Raw genomic sequence first — 23,520 nt, forward strand, 5'->3', positions numbered from 1 at the left:
TGATTGCGGGCACAGAGCTCCCCAAACCTTTGGAAACTCCTAAGTGAAGAGAGTGATAAAGATGTCTTTTGTTACGTTACTGACGTCACTTTGGGACAGGACCTAAGAGGGCTGGCCGCCAGTGGGGCCAAGCCTGTGATCAGAGGGTTGGAATTGCCAGTCACATCCCCTGACCTCGGGGGAGGGGAGAAGGGCTGGAGACTGAGTTAAAGGATCAGCGGCTGATGCTTCAACCTATCGTGCCTGTGGAATGAACCCACCATAGAGACTCTAAATGATGCGGTTCACAGAGCTTCCTGGTTGCGGAACACTTGGAGGGGCTGGGAGGGTGGCGGCCAACAGAGGGTAAGGAAGTTCTGGCCCGTAAAACATACTCTGCTCCACACACCCTTCACACCCGGACATTCATGCGTGTCCTCGTTCATACCTTTTAACAAACTAGTAGACGTAGGTAAGTGCTTCTGAGTTCTGTGATCTGCTACAGCAAGTGAATTGAACTTAGTGAGACGGTTTTTGGAACATCCAATCTAGTGCCAAGGGGTCGTCTTGTGAAACTGAGCCCTCAACTTGTGAGGTGTGACCTACCTCTCTTATTACATGAATGCCCATCAAAACTACAACAAGAAATCAAATTCCACCAGTGAGAATGGCCATCCTCACAAGTCGACAAACAGTAAATGCAGGAGACAGCCTGCAAGAAAGGGAACCCACCTACACTGCTGGTGGGAATAGACATCGGCAACAGCCACTATAAACGACAGTCTCTGAATGCCAGAAAAAACTATCAAGAGAGCTAAGCCTAGGATCCGACAGGCCCACACCTGGGTCTATAGCCCAAGAAAATCATAATTTAAAAAGACACATGCTCCCCAACATTCACTGCGGCACTACTTATAATAGTCAGGACACTGGACCAGCAAAATGTCCACAGACAGATTAAAGCTTAAAAAGATGTGGTACATACATAAAATGGACTATTACTCAGCCATAAAAAAACGAATGAAATTATGCCTCCAAGCCACAAGAATGGACCTTGGAGGATCACACGCTAAGTGAAGTCAGGCAGGGAGAGTAAGATAATAGTGTAAGATGTCCCTTCTAGACAAAATGAAAAAAGAAATACAAAGGAGCTGATTTAGAAAACAAAGAGAGACTCTCAGAATTCAAACACAGGGTTACAGAAAAAGAAAAAAAAAATGTTGAAGGGCTCGGGATCAGTTAGGAGGTCAGAATTAACATATACACAGAAATCTGCAACTGTACTAGATAAGCCAGAAGCAAGGAACTGATGTTCAGCACAGGAACTTTGCTCAACCTTCTCCAATAACCTCGAGGGCAAACGAGTCCTAAAAAGAAGACACGTGGGTATGTACACGTCATAACTGAAATAGACAACAAGCTAAACTGCAAACTGACTACTCCAGCATGGCATCATAATGAAGTTAAAAAAAAAAAAAGGACTGAAAAGCAATGCGTGGTTTCTACTCTCCGACTTCCTCGACTTGGGCTGCTATCACATCCCTAGAGCCTCAGCAGGTTTGGGTCCCACGGCTGGACTGTGCTATGGTCGAGACCGCCAAGGGGGTGCCCTTAACCGAGCCCCCTCTTAGACCTCGAGTGTCTGATTTGCTCTCGCTGGAACCAGAGTCCCTAGTGCACCCGAATGACGCTGGCCCGACCCTGTGGCCTCGAAGACCTTGGAAAAGTCACCTTGCCTCCACGCATCCTGATCCTGGGTTTCCCAACTCAAGCCTCCTTCCTGAGAATGCAGCCTTCTAGGCACCTATGAGCCCTCAGCAGGGTGCTGGGGCTCAGGTCGGGATGAGCCTGGAGCTGGCGGGGTGGCGAATCTTTAGGGGGAAGAAGCAGTGAGACACAAGCCCCGGGTGCTCGCTCATGCCCGGCTCACTCTAATTCACAGCCCAGGAAGCCGGCTTTCCTGAGGGCTCTGGTGGCCTGAGGAACAGGGTGGGCGCGGGAAAGTGCTGCCGCCTTGTGGGCATTTCCTGTAACTACAGCTTGGCCACTGCGGCTTACTGGCACCTCCAAATCACAAGGCCTGGGGGACTGCTAATGACAGCTGCCCTCAGCAAGTTTCCTGGGACGGTTACTTCAGAAATCAGTTCCAAAGACAACCAATTTTCAAGAAGCCAATCACAACAGGTAAATTTTCCTCACATTCTTGAAGGGGAAAAAAAACTCAAAACCACCACAGCAGAGGATGTTCAGTTCGGTCCAGTCGCTCAGTCGTGTCCGACTCTTTGTGACCCCATGGACTGCAGCACGCCAGGCTTCCCTGTCCATCACCAACTCCCAGAGCTTGCTCAGACTCATGTCCATTGAGTTGGTGATGCCATCCAACCATCTCATCCTCTGTCAGCATCCCTAATCATTACAGGAATGCCAATCAAAAGTACAACAAGGTGTCACCTCCCACTGGGCACAATGGCCATCACCATAAAGTCCACAAACAAAACATGCAGGGGCGGGCGTGGAGAAAAGGGAAACGTCCTGTGCTGTTTGGGGGAATGTAAGTTGGTAACAGCCACAATGGAGGACAGCATGAAGCTTCCTTAGAAAACTAAAATTAGAGCAGCCACATGATCTGGAAATTCCACTTCTGGGCCTATATGCTGAGAAAAACCATAATTCGAAAAGATACATGCACTTCAACCTTAATGGAAGCAAACAACATATCCATTGTCAGAAGGATGGATAAAGAAAATGTGGTATATACATACAATGAAATATTCCTCAGCCATTAAGAAGAATGAAATAATGCCTTTTCTAGCAACATGAGTGGACCTGGAGATGACCATACCAAGCGAAGGAAGTGGACATAGAAAGACAAATAACCTATGATATCACTTACAGGGAGAATCTAAACATCGAGGTACATGAACTTATTTACCAAACAAATACAGACTCAACAATTTTGCAAACAAGCTTATGGTTACAAAACACTAGAGGCAGCACAAAGAATAAATGAGGAGGCTTTGATCAACATAAATTCAGTAACATATGTAAAAAAGTCAATCAACAAGCAACTATTGTAGACCACAGGGAACTCTACTGAATGCTCTTTAACAACCTATATGTAAAGCAATCCGAAGAAGAACAGAATATATGTATGACCGAATCAGGTTGCTGTACACCCACCCAAAACAAACAACCTTTTTTTAAGTCAACTAGACTCCAATATAAAATAAAAACTAAATGGAAAAGAAAAGCAAAGAAATGCCTCGGGGACCTAGGCTACTGTCACATCCCTAAAGTCTGACAGCCCTGGATCCCAAGGCTGGACTCCGGTGGAGCCAAGGGAACTGGGGAGGATGTGTCAGCAAATGAGCCCCTCTTGGAACTGGAGTGCCTGGTTCCCTATGGAGGGACCCTGACCTCCAGATCCAGGCAGGCCATCACACAGCTCAACCAAGCCCAGCGCAACCCAAAACAATGGACCCTCTGCGCTGAAAGAGCTTTGAAATGTTACCTGGTCTCCAACAAGTCTCCCAGTGGTGGGGTTCCCAGCGGCCGCCTCCTCCCTCAGAGTCCCTCCACCTAACTAGGACAGCACCTTCAGCCTCAGCTTTGGCAGGATCTGGGATTTGTCTGGGGGGCTCAGGGGGAGGGGGAAGAAGTCATGAGACACAGCTCTGGCACAGTCCACTCTGATCTGCAACCCAGGAACACGCCTTTCTCTAGGGTTCCAGTTGCCAGAGAAACCCGAGAAGGGCATGGGGAGTGCTGCCACCGCGTGGACATTTCGCGTAACAACAACTTTACAGCCAGCGCCTGGGGCTCGCCGGGACTCCCCAGGTGCCCCTACAGGTAAAGAATCCACCTGCCAATGCAGGAGACGCCAGAGATGTGGGTTTGATCCGTGGGTCAGGGGGGTTGCAAAGAGTCAGACACCGCTGAGCACAGCGCAGCTAGCGGCACTTCAAATTCACGAGGCCTGAGGGGCTGTAAAGGACACCTGCCCTCAACAAATGTCCTGGGGTAGGTAACAGAAAAACACCTCAAAACACGGCAGACCTTCAAGAAGCCAATCGCAAGAGGTCAACTTAATGCACTGTGTGTGTTGGTTTTTTTAAGCACATGAAAAGATGCTCCACATGGGCCACATCAGAGAACTGAAAATCAAATCTATAAGGAGGTATCACATTGCAACAGTCAGAATGTCCGTTAGCAGAAAGACTACTAACAGTAGATGTCGGAGAGGGCATGGAGAAAATGGAAGCCTCCTACAGTATTTGGGGGGATGTAAATTGGTAACAGCCACAGTGGAGAACAGTATGGAGGTTTCTTCATAAACTAACAAAAGAACTACCATATGATCTGTAAACTGCAGTCCAAGGTGTACACTCAGAGAAAACTATTCGGGTGTACTTTGGTATACGGCTGCAACTAACACAGCATTGTAAATCACCTAAACCCCAGTACAAAATAAAATTTAACAAAAATTCCATTAAATTGTAGGACAGCCAGCTGATGTCAGAGAATTAATTGCTTGATGTGGTGTAAATACCTCCACACATTAGATGAACAGTGTCAAAGTGAGGCATTCTCTTAAATGAAAGGAAACACACAGGGAAGAAACACATAACAGGAAAGAAGTGGGTTTCCCCTAGACAGAGAGATAGAAAAGTGAGTTTTCCATTTACCAAAAAATTAAAAAATCATCAACTACTTTTCCAGGAAAGCAGAACTAGTAAAACTAACTACAAAATAAAACAGAACCCAGGAAAATAGTAAAACATGTAAATTCATGGAGAAGGAAATGGCAACCCACTCCACTACCCTTGCCTGGAGAATTCCATGGACAGAGGAGCCTGGCGGGCTACAGTCCATCGGGTCGCAAAGAATCGGACATGACTGAGCAACTCACACTTTCACTGTTTCTTTCATACAAATTCAAATTTCCACAGCCCTGTGGAAGTCTGGTTTTAGGAGTTCTCACTTCTGGAACTATAAAATAATAAATTTGTGTTGTTTTAGGAAATCAAGTGTGTGGCAGAAAGCCCATTTTCATAGAGATACTCTGTCCTAAAGTCAAACTTTTCAAAACAGATGGAAACATGCAGTGGCTCTTGTTCAACTCCACAATTTGACTTATATGAAAAAAAAGTAAGCCGTGATGCCTCCAGGCAACCTGCCAAACTCATAATGTGTGAGTTCTCGGCCTCCCAGCTCACCCTTGTCTCTGTAACAGGTTTGCTCCACACTTTCTTCAAGCTCTCCGAGCCTGGCATGGGAACACAAGGGCTGTTTTTGAAGAGTGTCATTAAGGCATGTTTGAAAGACTTGCCACCACTTAAAGAGAGAAAGAAAAGCAAGTTCTTCTGCCAGGTGTATATTCCACAAACTTAATGAGAACTGAAGCCCGTGAAGAAGTCAGTTGGTATCATTACTACCAAGATGCGGGATTGAAAATAAGGCTCAGGATGGGACAAAGTCAGATCAAAGCGATGGGACACCACCTTTGTTAGCAAAGCCACGGGTGTGTGCCAAGCATCGAGGCGAAGAGAGCAGACGGCAGCCCTCGCACAGCCACAAAGCTAATTGGGCTTGCAAGTGTCAAATGGCCACAGCCGCCTGGTACGAAAGAGCCCCCCATTCACTTGCAGGACCGACCCCTCAAGGCCCCAGAGTCTAACAGCCAGATCTGTTTTGGACTTAAGTTCCAGGAAAGGTGACTCCCTCCAACCCCTAACCCCTAAGGTCATGAGTTTTATGGAAATAGTAAATTTACTATATATGATATTCAGTTACTGCTACCGGCATGTAGATTTCTAAGTGAAAACTCACACCATATCCTCACCGGCTGAAATACGAGGAAGCACTGCCATGTTGCTGATGTATCCCTGGGTTGAATTGTCTTTGCCTGATTGACCTTCCCCTTATAGCTCTGAATAAGCTCCAGGATCCCATGGATTTTGCGGCAGGCTTCGGGGCGATTATCGGATCCAGGTTAGGAATCACTCTCATCTCTTTTCCACTGATGGCTGTTCAGTGGCTTATGTGAAAAGCTGGGATTAAGAACCTTCTTAGTTTACAAAGGTTCTCCACTCAGCACCAACCGCACTGGTGCTTTGCTTACGACAATGTTCTGGTGACCACAACGTGAATGTGGCTCAGAAAGGCATTTTTTTAAAGTTTACTACAGACGAGAAGGAAATGGGCACCCACTCCAGTATTCTTGCCTGGAGAATTCCATGGACAGAGGAGCCTGGTGGAGTATAGTCCATGGGGTCAAAAAGAGTTGGACATGACTGAGCAACTAACACTTTCTTTTGCTTTCACCTATTTTTTACCTACTATCTACCTATCACAGCAATGCAGTTATGCAAAGTCTTACCACCATAATCTAGACCAGAGGTTGGCAAACTTTTTCTTAAGAGACCAAACAGTAAATACATTAGGCTTTGAGGGCCAAGAGGCAGAGTTAAGGCTATTATATCCATGCCTAAACAATCATTTGAAACATAATCATTTAAAAATGTAAAGAATATTCTTGCCCACAGACCCTACAGAAATAGGCAGCGGGCCAGCATTAGCTTGGAGGGACTGATGCTGAAGCTCCAATACTTTGGCCCCCTGATGCAAAGAGCTGACTCACTGGAAAAGACCTGATGCTGGGAAAGATCGAGGGCAGGAGAAGAAGGGGACGACAGAGAACGAGATGGTTGGATGGCATCACCAACTCAATGGACATGAGTTTGAGCAAACTCCAGGAGACAGTAAAACACAGGCAAGCCTGGCATGCTGCAGCCCATGGGGTCACAAAGAGTTGGACAGGACGTAGCAACTGAACAACAACAACAAGAATCTAGATAATTAAGAAAGTCTATTCACAGGTGGAGGGGTGGGAATCCTGGAGTTTGAATTTTGAGCTGTTCTCTTAATCATTCAAATTCTTTACATTAAATCCCTGCAACTTGTGTGTGTGAGTGTTTTCCTGGAGCCCAGAGATCAATTGTGTGTATTAGATGCAAAGCAGCCATTGGGAGCTTCAGGATTTTCCGCAGGTAAATACAATTAAGGAATATTGATGCGCACTTACATCCATGATGTTTTTCTCAAAATAACAGGGTGGGGATTACATTATATTTTTACTCTATTGCAAAATGATGACAGCAGTATTAAGCAACACGGAAAGCTCTTCTAATTGATATCACCAGTTAGCTAACTTTTATATGCAGTTTAGCCTTCCCTAATTGACATTTTATAAATGGTAGCTGCTTCTAAGTGTTCCATTTTGATTCATACCAATCTGTTGGCATTACACATGAACTGGAAGAAAATGCGGAGCCTTCTGCTTCAAGTATCCTAATTTACATGCTGAATCAGAAGGTCAGAATAAATCTTTGTCATATTTAGAGCCCCATACACAGGCCCAGAAATAGAAGGCAATATGTTGGTTTAGGTTTTGTTTTTTATTTTTTTGATGGCATGAAAGATAATTTCAAAAAAAAAAAAAAGGCTGCAAATCATACTCAATGTGAACTCAATGGGAGTTTACAACAACAAAATCTACTGCACTGGAAGATAAATACTATGGAAAGTGCTTTGGCATGAGGAGTATGGCTCTGTTTAAGTTGAAGATTCTTCTTCATTCTGATAGCAGTCGAGCAGCAGATGGCCTGAAGTTATCATAAATATGGAAGCCCCAGAAGTGCTCTGAAGAGCAGCCAAAACACAACATTGTTGAACAACACACAGCACAGAGAGAAGCGTCTGACACCTATAGAAGAGGGCGAATCCTGCTCCCATAGAGTACGATTTTTAAGCAGAGCTTCTGAGACGTCACCTGGATTTCCCACACAGCGGTAAAGCAGAGAGCAGCCCCATTTTTAAAAGCTTCCACGGCAAGGAAGTTAGCCTTTCTTTCAATTAAATTACCACATTTTTGTGACAAAGAACTTGAAATAGAATTTCAAGTGCTTTCTTCTTTGGAAACTTGCTGTCAAAATCGCAGCTTACTAGTAAGATGAAGAGCTGTACGCTGCAAAGGAGAACTCTAATAGGATGGTATGCTTCTGCTTAAGAGGAACTTTCCACCCTTCTCTAGGCACTGTGATTTTCCCGCCTTGTTCCCATCTGCCTAAATGAGTACCTGAGATGCCACCCAAAGAGATCTTTACTGAAAATTCCCTTCACTGATGAATTACAAAAGTAGCTCGCTTTGTATCTGCGGCAGCTACAGCCATAATATTTTCTAGTCACCAGGCTTCAATAAATAAACACATGTGAGATCCAGCTATCTATTTGTTAATGCCTATTATGTGCTGTGTGAGATCACAGGAAATACAGGGATGAAGAATTTACAGAGAACAATACTCCTCTCCCTGTGTTCCCACATAATTGGTTTTGACACCACAGCCTTCTCACACGCAGCCCCCCAAATGCGAAAAGGAGGAACTGATTTGATTGGTGAAATAACGAGAATCCCAAATCCCTGGTCCGCCACCTGGTCCTGGGCAAGGCTGACTGATTCACAGTTGCTGTGCTGGTGAAGGCCATGATCCACCAAGATGCTGCCCTTGGGTTACGGGATGGCTGTTCTCCCATACATGAGTCCCACGGAAGAAACTCGGGGTCAGGAGCGAGGAATCAAGAAGCCCGTCTGGGAATTCTCTGGCAATCCAGTGGTTAAGACTCACACTTCCATTCCACGGGACACAGGTTCAATTCCTGGTGGGGAACCAAGGCCCCACATATTGTGCAGTGTGGCCAAGTGAAATAGAGGGCTGAAGAAATCCGCCTGGGCTAGAGGGCTCAGCCTCATTCTTCACCTCTGTTTTACTCTGTTAGCATCAGAGGTGAAATTGATATTTTGATTTTTCTCTGCCTGTGTCTGCTTTTCAGAAGGTTCATTAAGTTGAAAAAAAAGATGGATATGACTCCTTACAGCTATCAAACCCCAACAAATAAGATTCTTGTCCTCAAGAAGCTCAGAGCCTTCCAGGATCTTTACTTCTGATTTTTTTTTTCATATACACTATATATAATTAAACCATGAGTAGAAAAGAAAATCCAGCCCACTTTTCCAAGAAACATGAATTCAATTCAACCTTTTAAAGGAACTACCAGTCTATACACCTACAGACATCTAAGAACACAGTCTCCGATTAAGTCAATACATAAAGGGCATTAGTTACATATAAAATATTATATAAAAAAATAAAAACAGAAAATTGAGTACTTGGTGTCTTGGATTTAGATGGCTTTAAGCACTCAGAAACAATCTGAACACTGTTAAAAACAAAACAAAAAAAAAACTCATATGCCAGTGACCTGAGCAGTAGTTTATTATAGAGTTTATGACCTGGTAATCAGAGGGCAGAGAAAAAAAACACTTTCACCAGAAATGTTCTGCTTTCCAAGTAAGGAGAAAAAGTGCTTTGCTCAAATTCAACTAGTCAGTAGAAGACACTTCTCTATTGGTTTCCACAAATAATTGTCTACTTTAAAAATTGTCAAAAAGACAGAGAAAAGCAAATATTATCACTTACATATGGAGTCTAAAATAATTATACAAATGAACATATACAAAACAGAAATAAAATTAATAAGCCCTTAGCCAGACTCATCAAGAAAAAAAAAAGGGAGAGGATTCAAACCAATAAAATTAGAAATGAAAAAGGAGAAGTTACAACAGAAACCACAGAAATACAAAGACTCATAAGAGATTGCTACAAGCAACTATACACCAAGAAAAACAGACAACCTAGAAAAATGGACAAATTCTTAGAAAGATATAACCTTCCAAGACTGAACCAGGAAGAAATAGGAAGTATGAACAGACCAATCTCAAGTACTGAAATTGAAACTCTGACTAAAAATCTTCCAACAAACAAAAATCCAGGGCAGATGACTTCACAAACATTTAGAGAAGGGTTAACACCTACACTTCTGAAACTGTTTCAAAAATTGCAGAGGAAGGAATATTACCAAGCTCATTCTACGAGACCATCACCACCAGGATACCAAAACCAGACAAAGATATCACAGACACACACAAAATGACAGGTCTGTATCACTGATGAACACAGATGCAAAAATCCTCAACAAAATACTTGCAAACCAAATACAACAACACATTAAAAGGATTATAGACCTAGATCAAGCAGAATTTACCCCAGGGATCCAAGGATTCTTCAATATATGCAAATCGATCTATGTGATATACCACATGAAGAATTGAAGAATAAATTGAAGAATAAAAACTGTATGGTTGGGGTTTCCCTGGTGGTCCAGTGGTTACTATGCAGGGGACACGAGTTTGACCCCTGGTCCAGGAAGATCCCGCATGCCACAACTACTGAAGTTCATGCCATACAGCCCATGCCCCACGACTGAAGCCACAGCAATGAGAAGCCCACACCCCATAACTAGAGAGTAGCCCCTGCTCTCTACAACTAGAGAAAGTTCACGCACAGCAATGAAAACCTAACACACCCAAATAGAAATTTTTTTATAAAATCAATAAAAATATAAGCTATAGGATATATTGTACAACACGGGGAATATAGCCAATATTTTACAGTAACTATGACTGGAGTATAACCTTTAAAAATTGTGAATCTCTGTATTTTACACCTGTAACTTACATAGGATTAGGTACCAGCTATACTTCAATACAGAAAAGACAAAGACAAAAAAAAAAAAAAAAACAGACCCACAGGCACAGGAAACACAGTTACCAGAGGGGAAAGGGGAGGAAGGATATATTAGGAGCTTTGGATTAACAGATATACACTCCTGTATTTAAAATAAACAGCAAAGGACCTATCTTATAGCACAAGGAACTATATGCAACAGTTTGTAATAACCTATAGGGGAAACAAATCTGAAAAAGAATATAAGTATATATTCTACATAAGATACGCTCGGTATCTTATAACAAGCTATAACAGAACATAATGTGAAAAAAAGCATATGCATAATCATATACATGGGCTTTCCACGTGGCACAGTGGTAAGAGTGATAAAGAATCCACCTACCAACGCAGGAGATGCAAGAGACACGGGTCCAATCTCTGAATTGGGAAGATCTTCTAGAAGGGGAAATGGCAACCTACTTCAATATTCTTGCCTGGGAAATCCCACAGACAAGGGCCCTGGCAGGATACAGTCCATGGGGTCACAAAGAGTCAGACACGACTGAGCACACCCACACACAATCAGATACATATGTATATATATTGAATCACTTTGTTCTACTCTTGAAATTAATACAGCACTGTAAATCAACAATACTTCAATTTTTTTTTAAATTTAAAAACCTAAGGAAAAAAAAAAACCTAAAAGAATGTCAAAAGCAACAAATGAGAAAAAAACTGTTTTAATTCAAGTGACTTTTCTAAAGAAGACACAATCCCTCTGGATTTTGTTTGCCATTCCACGTTACCTAGCTAAACCTCACATTATATATTCTGTGTTTAAGTTTTTGTTACAAGAAGCTTACCATCCAGGACTTGGTCAAGAGTATACAACACTCTGAAGATATACAAATGTCACCAATATTCACTCAGTAGTTGTTCACTGAGTGCTAATGTGTATCAGAAATTGTTCTGGGAATTGGGGATGAGAGGGAACCAGCTTTGATCTGGAAGGTTGCTGCTAATCAAGAAAAGAGAACATGGAAAGCCTCCGTAAATTTTAAAGCTTTTGCCCAGAAAGTTCACAAGTCCTTTCCACTCAGATTTTACTGGCCAGAGAAAACCACATGACCAAACATGATGTCAATCAGACAGGAAAAAGAGGGGCAAAAAATATTTTCAAATAACATTAAAATCAATGATGACTGAATCAACTTGCATAGCTAGGGATCACTTCCGAGACATCCCTTGACTCTCCAGACAACTGTACAAGTCCCACGGTCAGCAAAAAGCAGTTTCTGTGAGGCAGACCTCACTTTACTGCGTTTTGCAGACACTGTTCTTTCTCCAGACTGAAGCGTGTGGCAACTGTGTATGAAGCAGATCTATAGGCACCTTTTTCAAACAGCGTCTGCTCACTTTGTATTTTTGTCTCACTTTGGTAATTTTTGCAATATTTGAAACTTTTTCATTATTACTGTTTTTGTTATGGTGATCTGTGAACAATGATCTTTGATGTGACCATTGCAAAATGATGATGACTCGATGAGGGCTCAGAAAATGGTTAGCAGTTTTTTAGCAAGTATAAATTTTTAACTTAAGGTATGTACATTATTCTTTTTAGACAATGTTATCTACTTCACACTTAACAGACCACAGTACAGTGTAAACAAAACTTTTATATGTGTCAAAAAACCAAAAGATTTGTGTGACTCTCTTAATTGCAATCTTTATTGCAGTGATCTGGAACTAAACCTACATGATCTTTGAGCTTTGCCTGTATTCTGTTCTAATATGATGATCGCAGTGGATTTGTATATTTCAAAGTATCAGCTGAAACCCCCAAAACACAGTTGATCCGTATGAATAACAACCAATAACATCTCTTTTGGATTGCCAGTTTATGAACTCAGTTAACCAATGCAATGAAATTCTAGTACAACAAAATAATTTGGATGGACATGGATTTGAAGTTCACTATTAACAGTATGGCATTTAGAGTTAATCTACCCAAAAAAATAATTTGTTGCCAACATAATCTGGTTGCTTCTTTTAGGCAGTTCTGAAATATACAATTTTTATATGGTAAGATATATTACTAAATCTCATTCTATGTACAAAGTTAGAAACAACATAAATCCTTCACAATTAAAGGTAAAGGATTTCATTTCAAAGTTGGTGAGCTATGGAAACTATCAACAGTTTGCACTACACCATATAAAGTTGCCAATACACAGACTTCGTTAACATTGTGGAAACCAATTCTGCAAATTATTTTACTGACTATCGGGGCTGTTGTTTTTAACAGTCAATACTTACAGATTAAATTTTTTAAAAATCTATAATAATGTCACCCATACATTCACTGATGCTGAAAAACACGGCAAAAAATCAATAGCTTTTGAACCACTGCCAACATATACCATGCTGTAAATTTAAGAACAAACTCTGAGCCATTAGAAATAATGCTGAGGAAATACACAGAGCATCAAAACAATAAGACATGATGGCTGTAGATTTATGGTCCATGAAGGCAACCCCATTTGATTTTTTTTTTTTTCCAGAAGAAAATAAGGCTTGGATGCATCGTGCATCATGAATTATGTGATTTCTTTAGGTGCCACTCCTCACAATAAACCCCACCACCACTCTGAATTTTAAACCTTGCCATAAACAGTGAATCCATGAAGGCATAGTCCCAATAACTATGCTTCATTGGGGGTGTTTTGCCCCTATGTAACTTTTTATCTGAAAGACAAATGAGAAAATATTGACTGTTTAAACCATGCTAAGTACCTAACAGCTCTCTGTCTTCTATTTCAAGACATGGCTGTCAAATCCATCACTTACAAAGATACTTGCAAGTCCTCCTCCAGTCAATTTGCAATGGAAACTGCCTGCAGAAAAGCTCTACTGTTATTAATTTTGCAATCCCGTTGAGCCTCGTGTTAACAAAATAAAAATGTATTATGCTCGCTCTTGTTATAAGGCAGGTGTGGACAGCTTTGAAAAGCTACATGTTTACCTGTGGCTGCCACAGCTGTCTTTCTAAATCATCCAGTGAGGATACTGACTTTTCCAAAAGTGTAATCCAAATGGTGAGAAGGGGGTAAAAGGTTCCTGAGTCAAGCCAATTTGACAACCATGAGCACGCCTACTCTGTGCAAAGCCATGTGCCAGATTTAAGCCTGAAACTCTCATCAAACAAGCTATTTGATGTGCTACCCCATTTGCTCCTCTCTCTGATTGGAGCTGTCTCCTTCAACTCTGGTTGAAACTCACCTGTGGATACTGCTCCGTGACAATGGTCAGTACATTTCCAGGCTATCCTGCTCGTTCTTGGTCAAGAATATTTCCCTGACCACTGTTATATACCCAGAATTTCCTCCAAGAGGCAACTTCACTGAAATTCTTGCAACACTACTCATTCCTCTCATTGTGTTTCATGCTTTGCTAATTTGCAATTAATTTCACTCTCATCTCCCTATCCTACTGTTTATTGATAGGTCTTCTCTCCTGGTAAGTTAACTTTACAAAAAAAATGTTTCAAACCGTGAAGCCCAAATAAATTCAGCTGGATTTACAATAATGGTTTTGGCCTTTCCCAAATGAAACAGAGCAGTCATTTCCTCATTCTAAGAGACCCAGCACCCCTTCTATCCTCAAGCATTTACAGAACACACACACTGGGTCTTATTAGAAGTACTAAGATCTTGAAGTTTCACTCTCCTGCCTTCTGATCTTTCAGCACTGTCCTTCCCAGGATTCTCACCTGAGGTCCTCAGGCCCCAAGGAGGTCCACGGACAGAGATGGAGCTTGGGAGACTCGGCAAGTGAACCAGGGTGGGGGAAGGGGAAAGCCACATTTTCATTCCACTCATCTTGAACTGCAATCTAGCGGTTCCTCCAACGATGAGGCAATGAAATGCAATAGTATCAGAAGTACCTGAGGTTTTATCACCAAAAGAAATCATGAATATTTTCATCTCACTTGTCAGATTGTGCAGATGTGTTGAAATACCATTTATGCTCATTACTATTTCAAACATACAGTAGATCTAAGGCCTCACACAAGATCTTTTTTGATGTGATACTATGGTTCAAACATCACTTTAATGCAACATGAGTTTCATATATATATATATTTGATAAGCATGATTCAATATAATGGGTTTTCTGGGTTGCAGTACTGACTTCATGAATTAAAAAAAGAATTATGAGAATCACCCACAGGCTTTACATAATGTGCCGCCAAAGGGGTGCATGGTTCAGAGAAAGAACCAAAAGAAGTGCAGAACAGTGACGGTATCCGAGTACAGGTGAGCACCCAAAGCTTGGACAGGGTGACTTACTTTGCAACTTTAAGCTTTAAGTTACTGTAAATTACTGCAGAAATAATAGTAACAACAGCAACCACAACACAGATGAATGCTTACTGAATTGGCTTCCTATCACTGCTGTACCACAAATCCTCTCAAATTCAGTGGCTTAAAACAACACGAACATTATCTTTCGGGGCTGGATCTCTCAGAAATCCAAAACAGGTCTAATGGGTCAAAATCGAAATGTCAGCAGCGCTGTGTTTCCTCTGAAAGCTCGAGGGGAGAAGCTGTCTCCCTGCCTTCTCCAGCTTCTATGAGCTGCCCATGTGCTTAGACGTGTGTGTGCGCTTAGCTGCTCAATCGTACCTGACTCTGCAACCCCAAGGACTGTATCCTATCAGGCTCCTCTGTCCACAGGATTTCCCAGGCAAGAATACTGGAGTGGGTAGCCATTCTCTTCTCCAGGGGATCTTCCGGACCCAGGGATCGAACCCAGGTCTCCTCCATTGCAGGCGGTTTCTTTACCTGGGAAGGCAGGGAAGCCCTGCCTTCTATATATCAGATGCTTTATATCCAGATTCCCTTGTACTTTACCCTCCAGACTTGCTGTCCCAGGCTCTCTAGACCAACTCTCATTTACACTTGAATGCAAAGTTTAATGCTTCCTTCATGGCTCTCCGATGCCTGGTACTTTCATTGTTATGTCCCTGAATTTTATGTTTATTCATTCATTATTAACTTGTGTTACTGCACAGACTTCAGCGTGGGGGGCAGACAAGAGCAGAGACTTAGCAGCTTCTTTATCCTTCAATGAACGTGGCCCCCATAATTCATAAGAATGAAAATGCAACCTTTGAAGGGAATGACTTTCAATATCTAAGGCCTTTTACAGGGAATCTCAGGCAGATTCAATGACCATCTCCACTCACTGGTGCAAGACTTTGTCTTGGAATCTATTGGGGACACAGAAAGGCACCTGTCCCTGTTCACACACTGCTCATAAGGGATGGGAGAGGGAATAAGTAGAAATCAACCAGTGCAAACATGACTCTTCAATAGAGGAGGGACTCAGTGACCCAGGCTTTAGGTCAGCATCATGAAGGGGCTTTTAATAAGCAAACAGATCAAACCAGTAGGACCTTTAGAACAGGCAGGGAGTTCTGCAGAATGAAGAGGGTTTGCAGTTGAGTGAAGGCTGGGGGACAGAAATGATGGTGTAGTTCAGAGAGAAGTTTTGTTGGGGCTGAAGCTAGGCAGTGAGTTAGGAACAGAACACTGGACTTGGAATTGGAAGCCTGATGTTTGAGAACCAGTTCTGCCACTACCTGTGGAACCACAAACACTCCATCATCTCAAGTTCTGTTGCCCATAACAAGGGATAAAAGAAAGGCTATTCAGGGAGGTGGTCTGCAAAAAGAAAATAACTAAGCCTGTGTAGATGTTGACCTGAATTTGAGGGCAGAACCCCAATAGAAAAGTCTCACTGGGAGGAGAGGAGACTCAGTCTGCTCTGAAGAAGCTCAAGAGTCAGGAAAACCCATGTTTCTTCTGAAGACTCAATACTTTCTACTGCAAACTCTTTCTTACTCAGTAATATGAGAGCAACAAGGTATGGGAAGAAATAACAGGTCCTTATTATTTCAGAAGATTTCCATTTTAAAGGACCTGATTTCTCAAAAGACCATAGAATAATCACAGATCCAGCTGATGAACATAGAGATCAGAGTCTAGAATTTTCCACAACTGAGACCTGACTTTGTATGAAATACAGCACCCAGACTTAACGGCTGCATGTCTCTCTAAGAAGGCCCAATAAAAATGCCAATGTCAAGATGATTTTGAATCTTTGAAGCATTCAGGCACTTGGGAATAAAAGTGAGAGTAAAAAGTTTTCCTAAAAATAAGCCCAATGATAATGAACAGTCACAGTCTTTTATGTTTAAATTGCATGTAAATATTCACTGTGTTTTTTTTTCTTAATTCTTTTGTGACGTGAATACAAGTTTCTCTTAAATGACATATATTCTGAACACCCCATCGACAATAACAACAAACAAATGTTTTCACGTCTACAGTTTAAAAAATAAAATGATCACCCCTTGGATAGTTCATTTCTTTGGAAAACATAGCCGAGGAATTAAAGACTAGTATCAAATGTGCATAGAGGTCTTCCCTTTCCAAGCTATATGATTTTAGGTAAAGTAACATCTTTAAGCAAGTGCTGCCTCATCTGTTAAATGGTAATAAAGATGTGAAGATTACTTGAAACAGTAAGTGTAAAGAATCTAACATCCAGTTAGACATGTGTTCCCAACTCCTGATACTCCGTTACCTGAGTTAATGCACACCCTGGCTTCTCTCCCCAAGCCTCTGGAGCCCCCTCTCTGGAGGAAGAAGAACGACTTATGCAGCTGACTGACTGCCTGGCAAGTTCAAGAAGGAAGTGGACATCAAGAGTCTGTCTGTGGTAAGTGTTCATTTAGAATCTGCTTACCTGAGCACAGGCTAACATTCTGATCTGCTCGGTACCTCCACACCAGAAGGGACCCATCCCTGAAAATGTCCATCTTGACCATGCCTGGTGGAAAAGCCCACGTGATCCAAAAGTAAAGTATGGGCAAGTCTACTTTGCCATAGACTCAAAGCCATGTTCTCTAATCCTGCTGTTATGAGCAATAAAGTTGAAACTTCAACTTTCTAACCATATAGCTTTTGTTTTCATGTGTCACTTGGTTCTGAATGCAGACACTTGTGAAAAAGAAGGTTCTTTATTGTTTTCGTACACTCACATAAAAGGCTCTCAATCCTAATGGCTCTTACCAGCCTCACTAGCATCTTCCAGACCTTCCCTGCGATCTTCACCACCACACACCCGAGTGCCTTCCTGACCGCTTCATCTCAGTAGCTCATCAGCATTTCCACTCAACATACCCCAAGTCAAACTCCCGATTTCCACGTCCACCCCCAACCCCTCATCCCTCATACACTCCCTCACCCCATACACTCCCTCATCTTAGAAGCAGCATTACCTCCCTTCTGGCTGCTCAAGCCCCAAATATTTGCCTCATCCTTGATCCCTCTCTCTCATCATCTACATTCCACCTGTCAGCAAAATTGTGTTGGCTCCACTGCACAACATTTTCAGAGCTTATTATATCTCCACTCCTCCCACCCTCATCCAAGCTACCCACATTTCTTGCTGGGAATTTATTTCAGTAGCCCCCTAAGTGGTCACCCTGTTCTGGTTCTTGCCCTCCTACTTACCAATACAGCACAAGAGTGATACTTTTCAAGTGTTAGGCAGACCCTGTCGCCCTGATCAAAACCCTCCTACATCAGAAGAGCCTGGAGGTTCCTTGAAAAACTGAAAGTAGAGCTACCATATAATCCAGCAACCCCACTCCTGGGCATATACCCAGAGAAAACCATAATTTAAGAGAGACACGCACTTCAGTGTTCACTGCAGGACTATAGCCAGGACATGGCAACAACCATGGAATGTCCATCAACAGAAGAAAGGATAAAGAAGATGTAGTACCCACATACAATGGGATGTTACTCAGCCATAAAAAGGAATGAAACTGTGCCACTTGCAGAGACGTGGATGGATCTAGTAGAGACTGTCACAGACAGCAAAGGAAGTCAGAAAGAGAAAAACAAATATCATACATTAACACATACATGTGGGATCTAGAGAAATGGTATAGATCTTATTGGCAAAGCAGAAACAGAGAGAAAGACATAGAGAACAAACCTATGGATTCCAAGGTGTCAGGGGTGGGGGATGGATCGAGAGATTGGGATTGTCACATATACACTATTGATATTATGTATGAAACAGATAGTCAGAACCTACTGTCTAGCACAGGGAACTCTACCCAATGCTCTGTGGTGACCTAAATCGGAAGGAAATCCAAAAAGGAGAGGGCATACTTAAACACATTGGTTTCCCTGGTGGCTCAGACGGTAGAGAATCTGCCTGCAATGCAGGAGACCTGGGTTTGATCCCTGGGTTGGGAAGATCCCCGGGAGAAGTGTGAATGGCAACCTACTCCAGTGTTCTGGCCTGAAGAATTACATGGACAGAGGAGCCCGGCAGGCTACAGTCCATAGGGTCTCAAAGAGTCAGATACAACTGGGCGACTAACACTTTCACTTTCACAGAAACATATAGCTGATTCACTTTGCGTAGAGCAGAAACTAGTGCAACACTGTAAAGCAACTAATCTCCAATTAAAAAAAAAAAAAATCCTCCAAAATCTTGCATCTCATTCAGGGGAGAAGCCAAAGTCTTCACAATGGCCCATGAGGCCCAATACTGCCCGCATCTCCATTCAGGGGTGGGAAGCGCCGTATTCACTCCGCTGAACTCTCCACTCCTCCAGCTCCCTCACAGCCTTCACACTTGCTGTGTGCCCCACCGGAACACTGGCTCTCACGTATCCTCAGGTCTTTATCTAAGGGGTACCCCATAAAAGCCTCCCTAACGGCCCTATATGAAATAACTACCTCCCCACACCCACCCTGCTCCCCAGACCCCTTGAATCTGGTCTTTTTCTCCTTAGAACTGGTAACCATCTGATGGTTCCTTTTTTCTGTCCATTGACCATCTCTCTTAACGCACTAGGATTAAAAACAACTTGAAGGCAGACTTTGCCTAGAATGAGAATGCTATCTGACCCAGAGTCATATGCAAATATTCATAAAATGAATAAATGAAAAGAATGAATGAATTCAAGGTATATGATAGAAACAAATATATTTCTTCCTTGTTGGCTGACTTCTGCAAGGCCTGATGATAATACCATGAATAAATAAATTCCCAGAGTGTACAGTTTCAATTTCTCCATCCAAGGTAAACTAGTCAAGTTAGTTGTTCAAGTGCAGTACAAAGGGAATGCTTTTATGAGAAATCTCATTATGAAGCTTAGACATCAGAGGGCAGTATTGCATGGGCACAAAGTTAGCTCAAGGGTGACACCATTAGGTCACCTGAAGCAAGAAGGCTTAGAAATGATAAACAGCTTGATACAACTTCTCAAGTCAGTCTCTTTGTAGCTTTAGCAGGTGCACCTTCCCCTCTTGCTTCCTTAGGATCAAAACCCTGACTCCCAGCCTTGCAGCAGCATCTCTAGTAAATTCCACCACAAGCAGTCATTCAGTCTTCTTCTCATATCCTTCTTCAAAAATTATCTGTGATGCTTTCAACACACAAGCCAACTGCCCTTCCCTTTGAGTCAGAAGCACCTTGTGCCAATTACAGTGTAGTCTCTAACAATATGCAAGACTGTTACTGAGAAACCCACTCTAGCAAGATCTATGGATTCCACTGCAAAAATCTTATTAAGTCCTAAAAGGAGAAACTCCAAAGAAGAAAAAAAAAAGAGGGGCCCTCTTGTCAGGCCCCTTTTTCTTCTGATTGGTGACATGACTATTGACTATTGATGTTTTAGAGGAACTCCCTATAAGAAGAAGACAAGAGTTCTGTCTGGGATCTCTTGCCCCAAGAATAGTCCTTGACTCCTCCATTCACCAGGAGGTTTGTCAAAACACAACTGTATTCCCAATGCTGAAAAGGGACTGAAGGCGTAAAATTAAGAAGGGGGTAGTATCTGCTAGAAGCTACAAGGTCACAATTTAGGTCCCTGCTAATTGTCTTTTATCTAACTTTAGTGCACTGCTCAGAATGAAAGAGTCTGCGTGTTGAACAACCTGGTTCCTAGGACTTGCACTCAGGGTCACTAACTGTATAATGGGTTGCATCACTTTACATAGAAAACCCCTTCCCATAAAACACTATTATTAGAAGTGGGAAATCATGAAATAGCCATTCACTCAATAAATGTTCACTGAACTGTGAACTACTTACTGTGTTCTAAACCCTCTTCCAGGCAGTTGAGGATACAGAGAGAACCAAAGGTATAAATTCCTGCTCTCATGACGTCTCCATTCTATCTGTCCTTCAAAAGAAAAGTTATTTTCAAAGCAAGATTCATTGATAATGTGGAACCTGCCTTATACAGTATAAGAAACACTCACATGGGAGCCTGGAAGTCAGAGCTAAAGCCCTGTGGTAGCTGTCAATGTTCCTTAATTAACCTTTCAGAACTATTTTTGTGTATGCTACCAGGAAATAAATGAATGAAACCACCCACCAAATGACTTGTCATATGGAAGATGCTCAGTAATTCTGAAGAACAGTGATATTAATTGGTATGATTTTCTAACACAGCATTGGCAAATCATAGCCCTCAGACCAAGTCTGACTGGCTGCCTGTTCTTGCAAATCAAGTTTTATTGGGACACAGCAACACCATCCTTCATTTATGTATAATCTATGGCTGCTTTGGTGCTACAGGCAGAGTTGAGTGGTTGAGACAGAGGCTTTACGATCCGCAAAGCCTAATATTTTTACTTCCTCATCCTTTAGGGAAAAAAAAAAAAATTGACAGCCCCTGCTCTAATCCCGTTATACTGAATGAGGTTCAAGAACAGACACCACCAACCTGGTAGCTTATTTGAAAAGCAGAATCTGAGGTTCCACTCCAGAACTGAGTCAGAATCTACATTGTAACAAGATCCCCAAGTGAGATTCCATGACATGGAAGCCTGGGAAACACTGCCATGGGGGTGTTTCCTGATGATAGAAATACCCAGGCCTTACACTGATGTAAATTTCACCCCACCCCTTCCTACCAACACAGGAATTCAAAACAATGACTTCCCACCTTAGTAAAATCAGAATCACGTATGGAGCTTGTAAGAAATATAAAGTCCTGGGACCCTCCTCCAGTGATTCTGATTCAGCGTACCTGAGATGGAGTCAAAAACTCCAGAATTTTTAAACAAGTACCCCTGAGGAGATTCAGACACAAATGAGCCTGGGACATCACGCTGGAAACACTGCTTTAGAAGAGTAGATTTTTGAATCTGTAGCCCGCCAGGCTCCTCTGCCCATGGGATTTCCCAGGCAACAATATTGGAGTGTGTTGCCATTTTCTTCTCCTGGGGATCTTCCTGACCCAGGGATTGAACCCAGGTCTCCTGAATTGGAGGTAATTGATTCTTTACCGACAGAGTCACCAGGAAAGCCTGAGAGACTAAACCACCACCATCACAGTTGGGGCCAAAATCAAGAAGCATCATTTGTGTCCATCACTATCAGAGTTTTACTTTTGGACACTTAAAATACCACCAGGAGACCTGAGAGCTACAGTTTATTATAAAGACTCACGGTGCCTCTGTGGCTACCTAGGAGTCAGGTGCTGCAACTCTAAGAGCTATAAAAAAAATATTTTACTACAATTACTGTTTTCAATGACAGGAGTCCAGGTTTAAGTCTTCAGGGCCATATTCAAGACACTTTATTCAACACCAGATGTCAGCCAGACATCATTCTAGGAAGATGGAGAGAACAAAATTGGGGGACCCAAATGACATTCCTTCACTGCACAAATATTTGATGAGGGTTGGCTCAACAGCCAGGCACTGTTCTATGTCAGGGGTCAGCAGATGTTTTCTCTACAGGGTAGATGGTCATTATTTTAGGCTTTGTGGGCCACATATAGCCTGTGTCTTATATTATTCCTCTGCTTTCTTTGTTATCCCTTCTGTAACCCTTTAAAATGCAACAATCATTCTTGATTCTCAAGCAGTCCACAAAAACAAGCAATGAGCCAGATGTAGTCTATGGGTTGTCGTTTTTCAATCCCTAGTCTAGGTGATAGGAATGAATACAGGAGCAATCAAAAGTCCCTGCCCTTATGGAGAGTATGCTCTAGCCGAAGGACACATATAATAAACAAAGACAGTAAAATGATGACAGCAATTAAGCTCTATGAAGAAAAAAATACTAAAGGGATTAAAGAATGACAGAAAAAGAGGACGTTCATAGGAGGTGGCCAAGAAAGGTGACATTTAAGCAGAGATTTGAATCAAGTAGGGAAATGAGTACCCCTCTTCCAGATATGGCAAGACTCACTTGCATTAAATGATTATCATGAGGGGCTTTCCTGGTGGCTCAGAGGCAAAGAATCCAAATGCTAATTTAGGAGACACGGGTTTGACCCCTGATCTGAGAAGATTCCACATGTTGCAGGGCAATTGAGCCTGTGCGCCACAACTACACAGCCTGTGCTCTAGAGCCCAGGGAACAACAACTTCTGAAGATTGCGCTCCGCAACAAGAGAAGCTGCTGCAGTGAGAAGTCCGTGATCACAACTCAAGGGTAGCCCCCACTTGCTGCAACTCAAGTCCTCATAGCAATGAAGACCCAGTACAGACAAAAATAAAGTAAATCATTTTGAAAAAGCTTTAAAAAAAATTATCATCATGAAGAATAACACCATTTGGGGAATGGTAGAGACAATGTCCAAAACACACACGGAAGTCACGCACTATGAAATGGGCCTCAGGACACAAGCACACACCATCAAGGTGGAATGTGAAAGTTTTACCACATGATGTAGAAGCAAATGCTTCAAACGGGACCTGAAAAAGTTGGTACCAGCCAAGCTTCATTAACACCCTGATGCAATTCACAACCTTTTCATATTGAGAAATGTTCCCCTGCCTCTTAGAAAACCATTCTAATT

At 42.3% G+C, this 23,520-nt stretch overlaps 1 protein-coding gene across 8 annotated transcripts in view; it reads right to left on the reverse strand.

Moving 5' to 3' along the window:
• Window positions 1-23,520, reverse strand: part of TAFA4 (TAFA chemokine like family member 4) — a 202,496-nt gene that overhangs the window by 58,899 nt on the left and 120,077 nt on the right. The window contains exon 2 of one of the 8 annotated variants that reach the window (XM_043442888.1): window positions 20,796-20,881. The exons of 6 other annotated variants lie outside the window; for them this stretch is intronic. In XM_043442888.1, the coding sequence (XP_043298823.1) occupies window positions 20,796-20,865 (70 nt within the window). In that variant the 5' untranslated portion in view covers window positions 20,866-20,881. Of the gene's footprint in view, window positions 1-20,795; window positions 20,887-23,520 lie in introns of all 8 variants that reach the window. One more of the 8 variants, XM_043442887.1, reaches the window with a different exon arrangement.

The sequence above is a fragment of the Cervus canadensis genome, chromosome 22 (assembly GCF_019320065.1).
Source record: "Cervus canadensis isolate Bull #8, Minnesota chromosome 22, ASM1932006v1, whole genome shotgun sequence".
Lineage (NCBI taxonomy): Eukaryota > Metazoa > Chordata > Mammalia > Artiodactyla > Cervidae > Cervus > Cervus canadensis.